The following is a 13,738-nucleotide window of genomic DNA, read 5'->3' as shown; positions in this document are numbered from 1 at the left end:
ACAGTGAATGATACAGACAGCTCTCCATATACACTGTAAAGTAAGGATTAGCTTTAATAGCGAAAAAACCATTTAATCAAAAGATTAGTGGCAGTGTTAAGACTATGTGGTCAGTAGTACCTGTTCTTCCGAAGATATTTTGCTGCATGATCACACATGCAACCCACCAGAACAGCATTCCCACTTCCCCATCCATAACCCTGACTGACTGATGACAGCAGGTCACAACAAAAAATATATTTATTAGCTGCTCTAGTGTTCTTCACTGCTCCCAAATTGGTAAATGGTGCTTAGGCCCTTTGCAGGCTTCTTGACAGCTAATTTGTAGCTGCAATCTAGAATGGACTCAAAATTTGGGTCCTAGATTTTCTCATTATTTGGAGTTTGTTATAACGTTAGGGTTTAAAATTCTGTAAATAAATGGTGTGATGACAAGTTGAAAGTTAAATAAGAGTAGTAAATTTTGTTTTTAATGAGTCTACTGAAGTGATAGCAAAAAATTAAAAGATATACTGAGTTTATGTTATCAGGAACTCAAATCATCTTGTAACAATGTGCCCTTTGAAACTTTCACAAATCCCAAATACTGGTGGGCTGTGATGAGCTATGAATGGGGCTAAATTATTACTCCAGTAGAGGGTACAGGGAACCCTTCCTTTCCCCAGAACACAGGGGACTGCCATAATCCATCTGCCAGCACTGGGGAGTTGTTGCTGGCAGAACTGGTGGTCCCAGAATAGATGTTTCTGGGATGCAGGTGCTAGGGCCCATGGCTCTATCTTGTATGTTGGTACCTCTGGACTAAGAGATTGACAGATGTCCTACCATACCAGTTTAGCCTGGGACACCTCCAGCACCTCTGGAGATATTGAGCCTTATTTTTCCAGTGCCCTGAAGTCATTTACACCAGAGCAAAGCAAATGTAAAATGCAACCATTCCGATTTACTAGTATACACAAAGTAGATTATGTCTTTCTCAGTCTATTGAGTACCATTAATTTATCTCTTTGTGTATAAAATTATTTTATTCTTCACCAACTTCATAGTTAATTAAAATTCCAGTAACATTTTTGTAGTGCATTACACAGTGTACAACACTTTGCAGAATACATGAAAGGCATTGTAATTTAGACAGTATACTAATCACATTAGAGATATCTTTTAAAAGCTACAACAATCCTAATAATGAATGGTTAAAGAACCATCACACTGATTGGTATTATTTCACATACAAATGACTCCTTGGATAGGTTTTGTTTAAAAAAACAAAACACATATATGGACAACGAGAGAGCCAGATTGAGATTGGAAATATAACTATGTCCCACCATGTGAAGTGAAAACTGCCAGTCCATGTCTGAAGTTTCATTTCCTTTCATACTTTAGGGCCAAATGTACTTGATCTGAGTCCAATTCTGGATTCTGGAGATATCGCTGATACCGAATTTGACTTTGAAGACCAGGTAATTGCTTATATAAGTATCTCTTCACACACACCTGCACTCATACCCCCTCATACCCTAGTCTCTTCACTCATTGCTTTCTAGTTTATGTATATGCTGTGTTTTGCCTGAGCAAGACGGATGAAATGAATATTTACACTTAAGGGCTTTTGTTGTGCCATGTAAGCAAATATGTCATAGTGAAGTAGCTATCTGGTTATGGGACAGCAATGAAGATTACTTTGGAGTTCAAAGCCCTATTCTCCATCCCTTACATTTTGCAGTTTTCTCCATGCAATTCAGAATGGTGGCACATGTGGTTCTGTTACAGACAAACAGAAGTCTGTCATGCTCAATTTCCCTGCCTCTCTAGGTGTATCCCATTTTGAGTAGGAGCAATGGTTAAACATATTTTAGAGAGGAGTTAAAAAGAAAAAGGTGTGGAATATAACCAAAACCAAGCAAACACATTCCCCACTTAACAGTGTTTATGTTAAGAGCAACCCTCCTATTGCTAAACTGTTAATAGCAACTGCAATCTCATTCCTATTGCGGGATCAAATTCAGACAGCCTTTTCCAAGTCCATGGAAAAAGAGGTGGTCAGATGGTGTGTCACCCTACTCCTTAACCCATGGAGGTATGAAAGGGCAGGACCTAGAGTCAAAGGATGGGCTCAGCCTGTTTATAGTATGTATATGCCCTGCCCTAGTTTTCCCTCCTCTCTCACAGGCTACTCCTGCCATGGCAAAGCTAGTCTGGAAGGGACTATGCATAGAGCCACAGCCTGTCACAGTACAGGTCCACACTAGAGTTACAGTATGACACTCATCTGTTAGAGAAATGGAAAAGGGCATGAATAGTGTCCTGTTAAATCTTCGCTGAAGACTCTCTCCCTATTGCACTAGCATATTTTAAAGTTAGATTTTTATAATTCTGCCTTTCACATTTTCATTTCCTCATTTGCATATTTGTTCTTGGGTTTTCTTTTGCCAAATCTGATGGAAACACCTTCAAAGTCTAATATATTCTACCCTCACTCCTACTCCAGTTTTACTCCCAGTTCTTCCCTTTAACTGTTCTTTACAGCTCTCCCCATTCCCAGCTTTTGACTCTCTCTCACTTCTGTACATCAAGCAGCCTTGCTCTCCCTTCCAAACCTTCCCTAAAGCACACACTTCCTCCAGTCATTCCTAAGCTGGCCTCTTTACCAATAAGCTCCTTAAGTTTCCTTTGTTTTTTCCTTGTCTTGTCCCTAACTCTTTAGGGCAGGGAGAGGGTCTGTTAGCATTGTAATGCAGAGTGTACCATTGTAGTACTATACAAATCCATAAAAAAATAATCATGCATTTTTAATTTTTAAATGACGGATGTGTGTGTTCCCTTGGCAAAGTATGAATCCCTGGAGAAACAGCATCCCTTAGTCCACAATCTGTGTACATAAAACCAAATTATTTTAACTGGTCCTTAAAAGTGCAGCTCATGGTTACAAAACAAGATTAACAGGAAAAAGTATATGAACTTGCTAATTTCATAGTATTGGGTCATTGCATGTATGGTTGAGTTTGGAGGCAGAGGGTTAAACTTATTTGTTTTTTAGCCATATGTTTTGTTGAGAAGGCTGATATGAAACCTTATACAATTCATTAATTGCAAGTCTTCCTCCCACTGCTTGCGGTTGACTGTCATTCCTGCCCAGAGCAGCAAATTGTCAGGTTGGCAGAGAAGCAAGATTATTGTCAACTAGGGAAAGAAGGAGAGGAAAAAAGCCGATTTGAAAACCTCCTAGCCATAAGCACCAGAAACATCTGGTGCAGTTTTAAAGCAGCTCATTGATAATGACTGCCTTAATCAGGTAGTGGGAATTACTAATATGGCCATTGATTCAAAGGTCAGGAAAACAGGTCAAGTAAAAAAAATAAAACCCACAAGACAGATTTCTATTGCTGCTTATTAATGATCTTTGTTTCTCTAAATCTGTGATAGGCATTTTATAGAAATGCATAGAAGAAACCCAGTTCTATCCAGAAGCACTTACAATCTAAATTTAGGCCTGACACAAATGAGGGAAATATATGAAAGCAAGGAAGAGAGAGATTAGGATAAGGGTTACAATCATAAAACCATCCAGTTACTCAGTGAGTGTACGTACACATCTGAAAGACTAAATTAGAAATTATCCTCAATAAAAGAAAGTAAAATGAAGTAGATTACTCGACTATGTGGAACTGCTTGTATTCAGTGCTGGAACACATTTTGACTAGGACAGTAACTTAATATCCCAATGATTTACCACATGACAGATTATTTAGTAATTGTCTCAAGCACCAACACCCTCTACAGTGGGGCTCTCAAGTGAGGTAGGCATGCATGTCTAGTTACAAGTGTGTCATGTGAGGATGTTATTGCATAAAACAGCTATCAGGAGGAATGTGAGGGCTAAGTGAGTTGGTTTCCAAGCAACCTTATGCAGCTGAGCTGCTAATATAATGGTTGAGATTTAGCAGAACATCTTGGTAGCCACTGAGCAATTAGAGGTAGATGCATTTGTGGGTTACTGCTATATGGCATGTGCTGCTTTCATTGCGGCAGATCCTCAGCAGGGACTGTGCAGCACTTGGCTCAACTGAAATGGAGGTACAAATATGCCCTTTGCACCCACTAAATTTGGGGGGGGGGGCTCTGTGTCAGGATGGTCCGTGAGGTAAATTAGGGCAGCCTAAGGACTTCATTATTTTATGCCACTTGCTAATGGCCCGCCAGGGGCTATTCTGGCAGCCAAAAATTCTCTCACCCACACACACCCTGTTACTGGCAGCCAGGAGGGTGAAGTGGTATAGGAACCTCTAGGACTATGCCACCCAAGGATTCCTCTACATAGAGGAGATCCTCCAGTGTACAGCTGTGCTGACTTCAGCACTGCTTTGCTCCACTGTGCAAAGCAGCATTAATTGCAGCTCAAGATCTGGCTCTCTTTTTTGTAGTTTTAAACTGATTCTGTACATTTTACACATTTATAATGTAAATTAGAACAAATTGCTTATAATTAATCAATAAACAAGCTGACTGTTCCCTGCTTGCTATTCACAAATGCTTTATGAGCCTGAATATTTGCACCTCAGTAAGATCCCAAAACATTGTAAGGCAACACAAGGGAGGCCACCTAAACTGCAGAAATTTACAAAAGCAAATTTCCAGATAAGAATTACATTTCCATTTCTACTCATATCTGGAACTAACAGGTCTAACAAACAGATTCTGTGTCAGAGTTGGTGTAGACAGGTATTTTAGAAACACTGTTTAGAGAACAGTTTTGAAAAAAGACCACACAGTGCATCCAGCTCATAATGTCTTGTGAAAGAATGAACCAAATTCCACTTTGTTGCTTTACCCATATTTTTTATTGATTCACTGTCCCTAAAAAATCTCAAGACGACAATTTTTAGGACCATTCAGATCTGACTATTCCTCTTCTTCTGGGCTATGATTTCTAAGCCTGTCAAAGGGTAGATCCAATTACAGAAGTCATGCACTGCATCCTATGCCAAATCATGATGTCTGAACTGCAGCAGCTGAATTCCCTTCCTTTGCCAAAAGTCTTTCTAAGCTGGCGTCCTGATGGGCAGATCTTGGAGTTGATGTATTCTGTTTAATCAAACATTTAAATATAAAATACCTCATGTTGACATATACTAGGACTGTAACAATGGGCCTGCCAGAGGGGTATAATGCCCTTGTAGTGTTGTATATAATGAACTAGAAATAAAAAGACATTTATTGTTAAGCTAGAGGAGCACTTCAGATCCTCCACATCCAAAATATTGCTCCTGAAATTTTCAAATGTATTCATTAGATTAAGTCAGAACTCACTCAGCTAGAAGATCATAATACAACAATGTGGAAGAAGTGATTTATTCATAGTTCTTCTCATTTAGAAATGTTTTACTGCAGCATTTAAAACTGCAAGCTTACTTTAGAGTTAATGAGTATTTAAACTCAACAAGAATATTCCCAAGCTAATAATTTTATCTTCATTTGAGAGAAACCGTATCTACAACCTTTTAAAGCAGAAACTCCTTGTCCTAAACTTAAAATGCTCAAACATCTCAGATTCACCCTTATCTTCATTCTCCATCTAATTTGCAACCATAATTCCAGAATGAGATTTGTGATTCTTAGGTTTCTCACAGAGATATCTTTCTTCAGCGACACCATTTCCACAATTTCTATTTCAAAAGCCTTGGATCAAACAAAGCTCCAGCCTATCCATTGCTCCTCATCTAAGCACCAACCTTTAACTTCTATGTTGGCCTCTCTTTCTCCATTAACATCTTTTAATATCCCATGCAGTGAACCAATTAATCTAATTTGGATACATTACTCTCCTTTGATAATAAATCCAAATAGAAGGTTGCATTATTTAAGGCAATCAGATCTAGTGAAACTGCATTTACTTCACTGAAGTTAGTCCACTATCATACCTGGTACATCTCCCGAAAAAAACAAAACAAAAACAAAACCACCATATGGGTAGGCATGGACTTCTACATGGGAAGCATTCCTAGCAAATGGAAGAACTACGGTTGGATGTTCCAGCCTCCTGCTAATTCCCTGCAATTAGAGGAGGGGAGGAACTGCTGTTTAGTCAGCCAAGCAATTAGGGCTCCTTTTTTAAGGGAAATTATGGCACTTAATGACCCAACTGAAAAATAGAGAGCTGGAAAAAAGCTCCTGCTATTTCTACTCATACCAGGACCCCATCCTTGGTTTCTCATCTTTGGAGGTGACAGGATTGCTTATGACAATGGAAATATATTTTTATAGTATTCTCCCAATTTCTAATAACAATATTTCTAAAAATGAGTATTTCTATTATCTGTTTTATTTAATAAAGAAATATTTGCATTACAGACAATGCAGGTGTGTGCATCTGCACGTGCAGTCTTTGATAACAGAATTGCTTTCTGGCATGGCTATGTTGTCCTACTGCTCACTGTATTTGGTTATGCTTACTGCTGAGTTCCTTGGCCTTGCCAGAGAATTAGTTGCTATTGTGCCATTTGATGCTAGGACTCAGACATGTTTTATCTTTCAAAATTCAGTAGTTATTTTGGAGTCTATCATTTGGTCCAATTTGAGTGCATTCAGGCCAAACAAGAATATAGATTAATTGGAACCAGTGAATCATGTCAAAGAGCTTCAGAATGAAGTAGCAGATTATTTTCTTGTGAAAGGCAAAGCTTTTATGGATGGCTTCAACCAGCCTGCAGAGTAAGAATATGCCCTCATTAGATAAAGAAGAATTATGTCTAGAAAATAGGTGGAAGTTTACAATCTGAATACATGCTAACAAAGCAAGAATTAGTGAAAAACAAAACAAAATAAAAACAAACCCTACACTCCTAATAACCTAGGAGAACATGCCTTAGTCAAGAGGATAAAACCCAGACGGACAAAAATACTTTGAGGAAAAATTTTAAAAATGCTGAGTGCAATTTGCACACATATTTTTTGCCACAAAATAAATTGCCAGCTCAGATGCAGGTTTTTTTCCCCACAGCAAATCACCTGATTATGAGTGCAAATAACATTTACAAAATGGAGATGGCCAAGTATGTTTAAGATAAAAGAAAAAGTGTCAGAAATATATCAAAAAATATATCATGAGTTCAAGCAATCTCCTGTATTAAGCAAATTGCATAACCTGATCTTTGCTGCAAAGGAAAAATGTTTTATAATTAGAAAACGTTCCAGAATTACTCAAAAAGCAACAAAGAAAAGAAGGAGGAAATAGAGGGAAAGAAACTCTCTCAAAAACAGAATTACATTCTACTAACCGAAATAGCAAATTCTTGATTAGAACGTATGGCAACAACTCTTCAAGAGGGCTACAAATAAATCTGTTAGTCTTCAAGGTGCCACCAGACTCCTCGTTGTTTTTATGGCTACACTATCACTTCCAGCCCAGAGTATGTAAAAAATTAGGTTTTAGGATATGCAAATATAAACAGAAAGGTATCAACTCAACCAGTGAAAAACAGACTCCGTTGCTACCAGGAGTAGAGCAACATATCCATCCTGATCCTTTGTCATAATTTAAAAACTCAACTGATAATGTCCAAGAGAGAATCAAAATGCCCTGGAAAAAATCCTGGTCAGTACTGTAGCAGAACAATTTTCAAAAGGTGAATAGACAGCAGTGAATTCAAATTCCCTTTTAACTATGGATATCAAAGATCTTCTCTCTACTTCTACCCATATTATCTCATTTGTCACATTATTTTGTCTCTCAGTTCCCCACTTCTGGAAGGCAAGACCCATGGGAATAATCCAACACTACAGAGATGATACTTCAAGGGTTGAAATTAGAACATGACAAAGAACATGGTTCCCACCTCTATCAGCTATACAAGAACTTTTAGTTTCCACTGGGACTTTTACATCAGTCCTTCAAGATACGCAGTGATTAAATTATTTAAGAGGCTGGGTCAGACTGCAGGAGAATACGCTATGATTTTTTAATCGTACTCCAGGACATAAAGTACTTAGTAAAGTGGCAGTGGCATTCACATATGCTGTACAGCATTAATCATAAGGAATCTGACTTTAAAATATGACCATGAGCATCCAGAAGGTCACGGTCCTCCAGGTTTATCAACTCCAATGTTTTTGTTATGGTCTTTTCTCCTTCATTGATATGCAGTGGCATCACTTCAGATTATAGATCCAGATTCTGCCTTTGGAAGGAGAGAGATTATACACTGGAGGACATGAATGTCAATAAGGGGAAATGAACATTCAAATCACAGCAGAGGGTCTAAAAATCTGTCTTAACTTTAGGCAGATGAAACATGCTTAACAGAAATCGACTGAAGCCAGTGCACAATCTGTTCATTTTGAGTTGCCATGGAAACTGTCCTATTAGGGGCTAAAAAAATCAGTTCTAGAAACAAAAGAACTGTAGTTTGCCTTGAACAAAGTGCTGCTTTAATATGCTCAAAACTAAAAGTTGTTTTGGTGCTTTTATTTCATTTTGTACATCTTTCAGGATTATTCAGTTATTTCAAAAGGGTACATTCTATACCATAAAACAAATCCTATAGCTCCATTCTTCCTTATGCAGGTTATTCCCATGTAGGGGAATAGAAATGCCACTAGGATCAGCCTGCAGACTATCCTTGGAATTCTTCTGTCAGGAACAGAAGTTTGCTTCCCCATACGTGGAAGACATGAGGCTCCACAGCCAAACCCAAAGGTCTTAGTGGAGATCTGCCAGAGACAAGGTGAAACTGCCTACTACTACCCCAAGCTAATTGCCTACTGGAGCCATATTATCAGGGGCTTCCTAGAATACCCCTCAGTTGGAATGTCATTGCATGGAGGGAAACTCATGCAGGTTGCTGCAGATTTAAACATCCACAACTTCATTTTCCAAAAACCACTTGCATTTTAGGCCCCCCAGATTCTGTCAGCATCAATGTCGTGAAGTTTTGTTCTGTGGCTTGTGGAGGGGCAGGAGGGCAAAGAATCCAGTCCCCCTAGTGCCTCTAGTTTAGAAGCTTAATGGCTTACAAAACTCTAATGCCTCCAGGTATTAATACTGGGGCAGTGTACCGTCTCCCAATCTTTAGTATAGCATGCTTCTGTGCAAGTATACTTGAGCCTATAACCTACAGGTGCCCAGTTCTCACTCATGCAGAGCTCCCACTGACTTCAAGATAGCAATTACAGCAAGAGCAGGCACCAGTTCACTTTGAGCAATTCTTTGAAAAGAAATGCATCAATACAAACTATGAACTTTGGAAAGATGACTGGTGAGCAAGCTCTATTTTATAAAGAATGTTAATGCTCATTATTCACACTCACACCTATTTGCAAATCTATACAATTACTTTTTAAACTGCAGTGTCTGCACAAGTGCTATTTTACTCTACTGGGTACAAAAATTGCTCTTTAAAATATTTATTCATATTGTATCAAAGCAATAGAATGGCTCCTTTGGGTACAATGTATACGTTTTAAAAAATCCTTTGCATATTTGCCTGAGAGTCAGCATTTGTCATCAAATGCATCCTTCCTCCAGCTCTGCATCCTACATCCTCTCAGTGTCTCCTCCTTTCTGAGTTACATGCTTTTGCAACACATTTTAGTAGGGTTAAATTTGCCTTTCCATGCCCTTTGGCCAAGGGAAGTGTGGAGCGGCCTGGTTTGAGAGCTCCTTCCTGGAAGGTCCTTCTCCAGGACGGAACTGCATGAAAATCACACTCAAAAGAAACTCTTTGTTTTATAAAGAGTTATAAAAAAGTAGATAGAAAAAGGATTTAATACACTGTAAATGGCTGTCTCTACAATATCTAGATTTATACTTGGCCAAAAGATTCACTAGATAAGGCTTTCTCAGTTTCAGTTTCAGAAGAGAAAACAACTTACATCTTTCTAAGAGCAAATTCTAGGATCCGATACCTTTTATCACAAACCCTACATGCAGCCGCCTTTTCCTGTGATGCCCCCCATGTCCTGGTATCCAGTGTCTTTCATGCAGTAAACAATTAACATATTACAAGGGCCCTCTTTTCTGCAGATTTATTTCCTGGGAGTACATCTCTCCCTACCTTAAACCAGTCTGTCTGGTGCTCTGGGAGTGTGTATCTGCTCTTTTACACATGGCCGGTGAAATCTGGGCTCAGCTATTCTGTGATAATAACCAGTTATATTCATCATCTTAAAGGTCTTCTATTCCAGGAGGTGTTTACTCATCATCTGGACATACATGCTGTCAGAAAGCCAAACTCTCCCACCACCAAACCTTCTTCTGTAGTGCCAAAATATAATTGAGAAATTAAAGGAGAAGGGAGAGAGGTTTGTACCTGGACAGTACTATTTGAGAGCCATAGGTAAATAATACATAGTGTTATGGGGAGTTGTAAGTGGGTGAGGTTAGAGAAAAGCTGGCAGAATGTGAAGTGAAAGAAAATGTGGTTTTGGCTGGGTACTGTTTATAGCACGATCTAGTAGGAAGCAAACGTGCATGAGGACTGTGGCTGCATTAAGGACTGTTGGATTTAAAAACTATGTGCTTTTGCCTCATTGTATTTGGATACTCCTGCTCCAGTATTATTTTATCTTTTGAGTTCCACTATTTTAATCTTTCATTATACACATGGATATGAATAGAGGGGGGTACATTTAAAACAAAAATTAAAATGATTAAAACCCCCAAGAAAATTAAAAGTGAAGGTTATATTCTGTCCTTGACTCAGGATTTTGGATCTTTTTATTCTCAAAACTACATGAGTTCAGGCGTCCACTTTGAATTTTCTGTCTTTTTTAGTTTGCTTCATAGCTTTGGGGCTTTATTTTTCAAAGCAGGTTGCTATTTTTCTGCTTTAGTTCGACTTTGTGCCCAAAATATACAAAAGCATGTGTCCCCTTTTGGGAAGGACTGTTTCTGAACCAATAAAAGTTTCTCAGATAATAGTGTCACATTAAAATAGGAGTTAAGTTTTAGAATTTGTGGCCTGATTTTCAGATGGGCCAAGTACCCCCAGCTCCATAGGACAGTATTTTATTTAAAAACAAAAAACAAACCCCAGAGCAATATGGAATGTAATAGCTTTAAAAAAAACACACACCCAAATTCTCAAATAATCTTCCCCAACTGGCCTGAACTCTTTCTCCTTTATATAAACTTTCAATACAGAACTTCTTCTTTCTTCTTTCCTGGAAGAAAACTCTAGTGGTATGCAGTTCTCAGGCCCATATGCAATCACATAGAAGCCAAAAACCACTTTCACCCCTAGATCTCTTTCAGGTGCTTTTCATATTTCAGTTTTCCACTGAATAGGTTATTATCATATTATTTTCCCCTAGCTTATTTTTTCCAGCTTGAAACCCATTGTAGTTTTCTGTCAATATTTCTCCTCTGTCCCTCTTTGTTTTATTTCTCCATTCCCATTATTATTTGCATCTTCACCCAATTGATCATCTTCTGCAGATTTCCAATGTGCTGTGTAGTCCCTTTATCACAGAAGGAGGAGTGTTTCTGCCAGCATAGGAACACCACATCCTGGAATGACATTAGCTACAGTGAGAGAAGTAATCTTCTGTCAGCATAGATGTGTCAAACACTGGGGTTTTTGTCAGCATAGCTATGTCAGGCAGGGATGTGAAAAAACACAGAAGAGGGCTTCTGGCAGCATAGTTAATGTCAAGGGGGATGTTCCTATACTGGCAGAACTCCTCCTGTTAGTGTGTATCACATCTACACATCAGGCTCAACGGGTAGTGATCAATGGCTTCATGTCTAGTTGGCAGCCGGTATCTAGTGGAGTGCCCCAAGGGTCGGTCCTGGGCCGGTTTTGTTCAATATCTTCATAAATGATCTGGAGGATGGTGTGGATTGCACCCTCAGCAAGTTTGCAGATGACACTAAACTGGGAGGAGAGGTAGATACGCTGGAGGGTAGGGATAGGATACAGAGGGACCTAGACAAATTGGAGGATTGGGCCAAAAGAAATCTGATGAGGTTCAACAAAGACAAGTGCAGAGTCCTGCACTTACGACAGAAGAATCCAATGCACCGCTACAGACTAGGGACCGAATGGCTCGGCAGCAGTTCTGCAGAAAAGGACCTAGGGGTTACGGGGTTGGATGAGAAGCTGGATATGAGTCAACAGTGTGCCCTTGTGGCCAAGAAGGCCAATGGCATTTTGGGATGTATAAGTAGGGGCATTGCCAGCAGATCGAGGGACGCGATTGTTCCCCTGTATTCGACACTGGTGAGGCCTCATCTGTGTCCAGTTTTGGGCCCCACACTACACGAAGGATGTGGAAAAATTGGAAAGAGTCCAGCGGAGGGCAACAAAAATGATTAGGGGACTGGAACACATGAGTTATGAGGAGAGGCTGAGGGAACACTGGATGTTTAGTCAACGGAAGAGAAGAATGAGGGGGGATTTGATAGCTGCTTTTAACTACCTGAAAGGTGGACCAAAGAGGATGGCTCTAGACTGTTCTCAGTGGTAGCAGATGACAGAACAAGGAGTAATGGTCTCAAGTTGCAGTGGGGGAGATTTAGGTTGGATATTAGGAAAAACTTTTTCACTAGGAGGGTGGTGAAACACTGGAATGCGTTACCTAGGGAGGTGGTGGAATCTCCTTCCTTAGAAGTTTTTAAGGTCAGGCTTGACAAAGCCCTGGCTGGGATGATTTAATTGGGGATCGGTCCTGCTTTGAGCAGGGGGTTGGACTAGATGACCTCCTGAGGTCCCTTCCAACCTTGATAGTCTATGATACACTAGTAGCCAGCATAGCTATATCGGCATAGTTGTGCCAGCATCGGCTCTACAGGGCAACCATAGCCTTTATTGCTAGACTTCTAGTGAGTTTCTAATCCATAATACAAAGGTTTTAATTCAAGCCAATTTGAATTAGTTTGTCATTTAAGATTTTGTGAGGAACAAATGTGTTGTTAAAATCCCTTTACAATTAGTTGTTTAACATTGATCTGTAGAGTCTATTTATTTTTTCTGAAGATACTGCTAATTGAATATAAGTAAGGATAATACTGGCAAATTCCTTATTACTTCCTAACTGTCCATACTCCTTTTCTTTTCTTTTTTTAAGGCTAATTTAAAAACACCCTTTAGGAGCTCAGATGTCTTAAAATCACTACTGGCTTTTAGTCTTCCAGATATATTAATGATCCCAGGCCAAATCTGGTACTAGTCTTTAAAAGAAATAAGAAAGAGAAATGATAGCAATTACTACTTGATCATCTAAATTCAATCCCTTGAAAAACAATAACAATGAGGAGCCCGGTGGCACCTTAAAGACTAACAGATTTATTTGGGCATAAGCTTTCAAGGGTTAAACACCCACTTCTTCAGATGCATGGAGTGAAAATTACAGATACAGGTATAAATATATATTGGCACACGAAGAGAAGGGAGTTACCTTACAAGCGGAGAACCAGTGTTGAAGCCCAATTTAGTCAGGGTGAATGTGGTCTACTCCCAATAACGGATGAGGAGGTGTCAATACCAAGAGAGGAAAAATGGCTTTTTTAGTGAGCCAGCCACTCCCAGTCCCTATTCAAGTCCAAATTGATGGTGTTAAGTTTGCAAATGAACTGTAGGTCTGCAGTTTCTCTTTGAAGTCTGTTTTTGAAGTTTTTTTGTTGAAGAATGGCTACTTTTAAATCTGTTATTGAATGTCCAGGGAGATTTAAGTGTTCTCCTACTGGCTTTTGTATGTTACCATTCCTGATGTCTGATTTGTGTCCATTTATCCTTTTTTG

The 13,738-nt window shown here is 39.2% G+C and overlaps 1 protein-coding gene across 1 annotated transcript in view; it reads left to right on the top strand.

The window, feature by feature from the left end:
* The window catches only part of AK5 (adenylate kinase 5), a 148,420-nt gene that overhangs the window by 79,416 nt on the left and 55,266 nt on the right, over positions 1-13,738 (top strand). Inside the window, exon 8 of the mRNA XM_084637817.1 lies at positions 1,387-1,463. Within this exon, the coding sequence (XP_084493943.1) occupies positions 1,387-1,463 (77 nt within the window). The remainder of the gene's footprint in view (positions 1-1,386; positions 1,464-13,738) is intronic.

The sequence above is a fragment of the Lepidochelys olivacea genome (assembly GCF_965140295.1).
Source record: "Lepidochelys olivacea isolate rLepOli2 genome assembly, chromosome: 8".
Classification (NCBI taxonomy): domain Eukaryota; kingdom Metazoa; phylum Chordata; order Testudines; family Cheloniidae; genus Lepidochelys; species Lepidochelys olivacea.
The sequence above is the reverse complement of the archived record's forward strand: the minus strand, read 5'-3'. Positions and strand labels throughout refer to the sequence as shown.